At 42.6% G+C, this 7,373-nt stretch overlaps 1 protein-coding gene across 1 annotated transcript in view; it reads left to right on the top strand.

The window, feature by feature from the left end:
* The window catches only part of F8 (coagulation factor VIII), a 105,188-nt gene that overhangs the window by 35,491 nt on the left and 62,324 nt on the right, over positions 1 to 7,373 (top strand). The window contains exons 11-12 of the mRNA XM_042783081.1: positions 349 to 563; positions 2,597 to 2,747. Of these exons, the coding sequence (XP_042639015.1) occupies positions 349 to 563; positions 2,597 to 2,747 (366 nt within the window). The remainder of the gene's footprint in view (positions 1 to 348; positions 564 to 2,596; positions 2,748 to 7,373) is intronic.

Here is a 7,373-nt window from a genome sequence, read left to right on the forward strand (position 1 = left end):
TGGAAGGAAGGTTGGGCAATCTACTTCCGTAGTGATACTGCCTCGGAAACCCAAGGAGGGGTCGCTATGAGTCGGGGCCGACTCCACGGCACATAACAGCAACAATGGTATCGTTGGATCTTGCTTTTTTATAGTTTCCATGGGAGCGTCCCTTAGTTCTTGCTCCTATTATTATTATTATTATTTAAATGTGTGAACCCTAAAGTAATAACATGTGAAGTTTTAGTTTCTACTTGTTGAAAACCTTCTTTGCACATATCGATTTGTCAATCCTCTGTGATAACAGGACTGCCAATATGTGACTTGTTATACTCTCATTGAGCTTTCTCTGGGTTTGGATGTGGTTAGGTGTGAAGCACTTGAAGGACTTTCAGATTATGCCAGGAGAGATATTCAAGTACAAATGGACAGTGAGTCTAGCAGATGGGCCAACTCAATCAGATCCTCGGTGCCTGACGCGCTATTACTCCAGCTTCGTTAATCTGGAGAAAGATCTAGCTTCAGGACTCATTGGCCCACTCCTCATCTGTTACAAAGAATCTGTGGATCAAAGAGGAAACCAGGTGAGCACTTTCCTGTCCCAGTGTTTGGTTTGAAGCGAAAAATGGAATGATGATAGAGATGAACTTCCAGATAAGATTTCCTGTACTCTGTCAGCATTTGCCCCCTGTACCCAGAACCACAAACCCAAACACACTGCCATCGACTCAGTGCTGACTCATAGTGACCCCTCCTTGGGTTTCCGAGGCGGTATCTCTAGTAGATTGCCCCATCTTCCTTCCGAGGAGTGGCTGGTGGGTTTGAACTGCCACTCTTTTGGTTAGCAGTCAAGTGCCTTAGGCACTACACCACCAGAGCTTCAGGAAATGTAACCGCCAGAAATGTAGCCTAATAAAGGAAATGGACTGGGGCTCTGGTAGCCTTTATTTGCCATCTTCAGTGACCACCTGTTTTTAGATGACCCATACGTTTATGTTTACAGCCTAGACTCCTCTTCTGGACATCTCAGAATTGGCATGTCCCCAGCATCTAGCACAGTGCATGGCATTTAGTAAGAAATAAATATTTGTTGAGTGAAAGAAAGGGAAAGATAAAATATTTCAGCATTATTTGAATTCAATATGGTTAGAATTTGACCACATTTGCCAATGGAAAGGAAAAAAAAAAAAAAAAGCTAAATTCTATGAACAGAAACTCATTGCTTGGTTCTGGAATAACTGATTGCTAAGGCTTGATTAGGAGCTCTAGTGCTTCAGTAGGAGCTCTGGTAGCATAGGGCCGAAGGCACTTGACTGCTAACCAGAAGGCTGGCGGTTCAAACCCACCAGCCACTCCTTGGAAGGAAGATGGGGCAATCTACTTCCATAGTGATACTGCCTCGGAAACCCAAGGAGGGGTCGCTATGAGTCGGGGCTGACTCAACGGCCCATAACAACAACAAGAACAACAGTGCTTCAGTGATTAAGCATTCGGCTGCTAACAGAAAGGTTGGTGGTTCAAACCTATCAGCTGTTCCATGGGAAAAAGATTTACAGCTTTGGAAACCCTATGGGCAGTTCTACCGCATTCGCTATGGTTGCGAGGAGTTAAAGTCGACTGGACGGGAATAGGTTCAGTTTTAGGTTTTAAGGCTTGACTGTGTGCCTTTTTGATTATTTGTGATACATAGGATCTTTCATAGTTTGACAACAGTCTTTTAAGTAACGTTTCATTGGTTTGAAGAATAAAGTCCATGAACTTCAGTGCAGTTAACCATGTGGCACACAAACCCAGAAAGACATAAATTCGGCCAAGGCCTGGCCCCATCCTGACAATTTTTTTCCTCCCCTCAAACCTGTTATTGTTGTTTTTGGCCATTGAGTCAGCCTCTGCCTCATGACAACCCCATTTTACAGTAGAACCAAACACTGCCAGGCCCAGGGTCTCCCACATGGAAGGTGACATTTCCACCAGTGATCCACCACTGGCCTTTGTAACTATAGGTTATGAAAAAACCCAAATGCACTGCCCGTGAGTGGGACCCTACTCCTAGCAACCCCTCCTTGGGTTTCCGAGGTAGTATCACTGCGGAAGTAGATTGCCCAGCCTTCCCTCTGAGGAGTGGCCAATGGGTTTGAAGTGCCAGCCTTCTGGTTAGCAGTCAGATGCCTTAGGCACTACGCCACCAGAGCTCCCATAGGTTATACAAAAAGAAATGACATTTATACACATTAGTGAGACGTGCACATTAAATCTTACCTGGTTCCATTAACAAGTGACTAATTTGCAAGTTTGTTTCATATACAAACTGATTTGGAAAAAAAAAATTCAAGTATTTTTAAACATCAGACTTAGGATGTTAATGTGGTTTAATGGGTCTAGTCACCCTCTTGCCCTGAGGACCCATTTGCTCTAAACATATACTCACTGCTCATAGAACCCACCCCACTCCCAGGCCCAGACACATGCCAGAGTAGGGACCACAGGAGGAAAATGATTGAGCCCAAGGACCATAGATAGGTCACGTGCATGCCATTGCTCTCATCATAGACTGCTAATTTCTACCTGACAGTATCAGTAGCATATATTTCCCTCTTTCAATACTTGCAATTAACAGATGATGTCAGACAAAAGAAATGTCATCTTGTTTTCGGTATTTGACGAGAACCGAAGCTGGTACCTCACCGAGAATATGCAGCGTTTCCTCCCCAGTGCAGCAGGAGTGCAGCCCCAGGACCCAGAGTTCCAAGCCTCCAACATGATGTACAGTAAGTAAAGCATCACTTGGGTCCAGTGCGTGATGGATAAAAGCTTGATTTTCTGATAATTAATGAGCTTGTGTGCTATGGAAGATCATACTTCTTTGAAGAATTGTTATGTATAAATAAATACATTTCATGTAAATGTATACATGTGAGTATATAATGCATATTTTTTAAACATTCATTATTTGTTTGGCTTCCCCTTCCCTTTTATCTTCTCATCTTCTTCCATATGCACCTTTTCACCAACCATTCTGTGTCAAGGTAGGACATGTTAAAACATGTTCTGGAATTATGGAACCATACAGAAGCAGACACACACATACATGGGTCAATTTCTGGACTCTGTTCTACATTTGATATATTTGTCTATTCCTGCAATGAGATCACGCTTTTAATTAAAATAGTTTTACAGTACCCCTTAATGCCTTGTAGGGCAAGAAACTTTGAGCCTTTTTTTTTAAAAAAAGAAAATGTTTTAATTGTGATTTGGGTGCAAATTTACAAAGCAGATTTGTTTTACTACTCTCAACAGTTCATGCACATTTGAGTTCACAGCCCAATTACCATCCCCAACCAGAAAAAACTCTCTCCTCCCTCCCGCCCGGTGACTGCCCCCACCCCCCCCGTGCCCTTCCTATCTGTGCATTCCCATCCGTCCAGCTTGCCCTCTGTGTGAGTGCTGCCCATCTGGTGTCTCGTGGCTGGTTGATCTAATGGGTGCATCTCCCTACAGTAGGTGGGTGCATCTCCCTGGGGTAGGTGTTCTGCATGGAGGTCTTTCTACTGTTGGGTTGAGAGCGAATCCATGGAAATGAGTCTGTTTCTCAGCCCAAAGGGTAACCTGGGGCTGTAGTCTCAGGGGTTCCACCAGTCTCTATCCGACCAATCTTTCTGGTAGTTTTCGGGAGACTTTGATTCTTAATCAGTTGCACTAAGCTCATGTCTGAGCATTGCCTAGTATACACTCACTCCTCACTTGTCAACATGGGTAGGTTCCAAAGACCAGGCTGTTATGCAGAAATAGGCATTATGTGAAAATGGAGGATGACCACATCGGATCACAAAGTGGAGGATGACTACATCATTACATAACTGTCAAATTACATTATTATGTAACTGCCAAACTACTCGGAATCCTGGCTGTTCTGGTTCCCTGGGGCTGCTCTGACAGGAATATACCACCAATGGGATGGCCTTAACAAACAGGAGGTTATTCTCTTACAGTCCGGGAGGCTAGAAGTCCAAGTTCAAAGTGCCAGGCTCTAGGGGCTGGGTGAAAGCCCCTTGACCTTGGGCTTCAGCTCTGCCCCTTGCTCCCGGCCCACTGAAGCTGGAGGCATCTCTTCACTCAGGCAGCTACTGGCTGCTAAGGCTAACAAGCCCAAGGTAGACAAATAAAATGGCCTAGTCCCGATGTTACCAAATCACACAACAGGCCATTAATTGAAGTCCATTGAAAGTCCCAAGGTCGGCAGAGCATGGCAGGCTGCTGAACTTGGCTACATGCAGTGTCTGAGCATGCCATAAGCTAGAGACCGTTCCTCAAGGCTTCTCCTTATATATAGGAAGCAGACCACATCCCTAGGGCAGCTACTCAGCTGCTCACAGTAGATTCCACCATGGAGTTGATGACCAGTCTCATCATGGGGAATAACTACATCCAGCTGCCCAGCCACTCAGCCAGGCCCAGCCAAGTTGACACACAAACCTAACCACCACACTGGCCCAGCCAAGTTGACACATAACCTTAACCATCACTGCCAGCGTTACTCTCACCTCATACCTCGGCAATTGTTACTGCCTGATGTACATCATTAATGCACAAAATAGTCAGATAGTAGATTTTTTTACTCTTGTTGTAAATGCAAGATGTTGGATAACAAGCTAATTGATAAGTGAGGAGTAGGTGTGTCTGTGGGCCACCACTTTGCACAGTACCTGGTAACACTAGGTAGACAAATGCTTTTTTAATTTCTGGGTGGATGTTGCTATTGCTGTTTGTTAGGTGCTGTCGAGTCAGTTTCAACTCATAGCAACTCCACGTCCTGCACCATCCTCACAACCATTGCCATCCCTGAGCCTATTGTCACAACCACTGTGTCTATCCATCTTGTTGAGGGTCTTCCCCTTTTTCACTGACCCTCTACTTTATTGACAACATAACCAAAGTAAGTGAGACAAAGTCTGGCCATTCTTGCGTCTAAGGAGCATTCTGGCTGCACTTCTTCAAGGACAGATTTGTTCATTCTTCTGGCAGTCCATGGTATTTTCAGTATTTTTCACCAAGAAACACCACAAGTCAAATGCATCATTTTTCTGTTGTCTTCTTTATTCATTGTCTAGCTCTCACATGCATATGAGGCTACTGAATATACCCTAGCTGGGTCTGGCACACCTTAGTCTTCAAAGTGACATCTTTGCTCTAACATTTTAAAGAGGTCTTTTGTAGCACATTTGCCCAGTGCAATTCATTGTTTGATTTCTTGATTGCTGCTTCCATGGACGTTGATTGTAGATCCAAGTGAAATGAAATCCTTGACAACTTCAATCTTTGCTTTGTTTATCATGATGTTATGTATTGGTCCAGTTGTGAGGATTTCTGTTTTCGTTATGTTGAGATGTGATCCATACTGAAGGCCATGGGATGGCTGATGGATGCATAGATGTATGAAAAAGACTTTCTGAAACAAATCAATTCCCCTTATAGGCAAAGCCAGTGTTACTTAAGTTTAGCTTTTTATTTTTAAATAATTTCAAACTTACAGAAAAGTTGCAAGAATAGTATAGAAAACTCCCATATACCCTTTCTGCAAATTCACCACTTTCTAACATTTTTCCATATTTGCTTTTATCGTTCTTTTTATCTTTACAGATACTTTTATTACTTTTTTTCTGAACCATTTGAGATTAAGTTGCAGGCATCATGATGCTTTGCCTCTTAATCCTTCAGTGTGTATTTTCTCTGAATGAAGATATTCTTTAACATAACCAAAGTGCATTTATGAAAGTCAGGAAATGTAATATTGATACATTTATCTAATTGGAAGCCTATCTTTTATTGTATTTTTTTTTCTCCAGTATAGGGTCCATCCAGGATCATGATTGCATCTATTTCTCTTGCTTTTTTAGTTTCTTTTAATCCAGAACATTGCCAGATGTTAATTTTGAACACCTGATCAAGGTTTTTTCTGGTTTCTATTCTGTGTGATTACTCTTTCCCCTCTTACAACTAATAAGGAGACACTTTGAATAGGAGACAATAATAGGGAGACACTTTGAAGCCTTCCAAATGTCCCCCACCCCGACATAGCATCCATAGCCATCTTTTATCATGATGGTTGCAGAATGATGATTTTCTGTTTCCACCGCTACCTCTGTTATTTACCAGTTAGAATTTTACTGTAAGGAAGATCCCCTCCCTTCCCTATCTATCTGTCTATACATACATATATACATATATCAATTTATCTATGTATCATCATTGTGAAGTAATAAATTCTTTTTTTATTCAATGGGTTATAGTCCATTTACTATCCTTATTTATTTTGATGTTCAAAACCATATTTGGGGGGAGTTCCAGTAAGATGGAGGACTAGGCAGAAAGACTGCACAGACCCTCTTCAACAAAGAAAAGGGAAACCAATTAACAGACACAGAAGATAATCTTGGACCCCTGAGCCTTGAAGGGAAGGATACAGAAGTGGACTCAACCCCAACTAGCAGAAGAATTTGTGTGAAAATACCAAAAAAGGAGACATACGGAGCTGTGGTTTGGCAGTGATCCTGAGCGATCCTGACGGCACAGACAGCTTGGAGATTCCTGAGTGCCAGTAGGACTTAAGAATTAACCTAAAAATCAGCCCTGCTAGCCAGGGACTGCACGGAGGACTGTTCTGGTTGCTGGGGAATCAATGGAGAAGGTGAAGAGAAAGGCAGGCTGAGCTGTGGACTTTTGCTGGTCTGGAGAGTGCCACCATTTTAAATGTTACAAGCGGCTTGACCGCTTTGGATATTTAAAGAGACAGCGCTTTCTGAGATTTCAGGGGCTTAAGAACACATTCTGCTTTCCAGCAACCCCAAGGACACTCCGGACCTGCAAGACTGAAAAGGTACAACATTCCTCTTGTTATTCTTATTCCCCACACCCGCTTGGTAAATGGAGGTGTGGCCATCCCCGACTCCCACCCACCTTCTGGGCCCACAGGAACTCCATCACAGTCTGTGTGCTCAGGCGGAGCCTGGGTGCCCTGCCCTGTCCTCCACCGATTTTTTTTTTTCTTTTTCACTTTCTTTTTTTCTGGTGATTCGTTTGCTTGTATTTGTCTGTTTTAAAACAACTATTATTATTAATACTTTTGTCCTTTTTACTATTATTCTTATTCTTACCCTCCCAGGTCCTAGTTTTCAGCTTTTTTTCTTTTCCCTGTTCCTAGTTGAATTTTTCTTTCTTTCTTTCCCCTTTTTTCTCATGGGTAACCCTGTTACTTGTTTTTCGTTTTACATCTTTCCCATTTTTTTTCTTCATTAACTTCCTTCTCTACTTTTTTTTCTCTTAGTGCCCTATCCCCAGATATTGCAGGTTTTCTTGTTTTTTCTTCTTCTTTTTCCCTTTTTTCTTTTTTTGGTTAC

Source organism: Orycteropus afer, unplaced genomic scaffold (assembly GCF_000298275.1).
Source record: "Orycteropus afer afer isolate SDZICR_OR568_19922 unplaced genomic scaffold, OryAfe1.0 scaffold00647, whole genome shotgun sequence".
NCBI classification, from domain to species: domain Eukaryota; kingdom Metazoa; phylum Chordata; class Mammalia; order Tubulidentata; family Orycteropodidae; genus Orycteropus; species Orycteropus afer.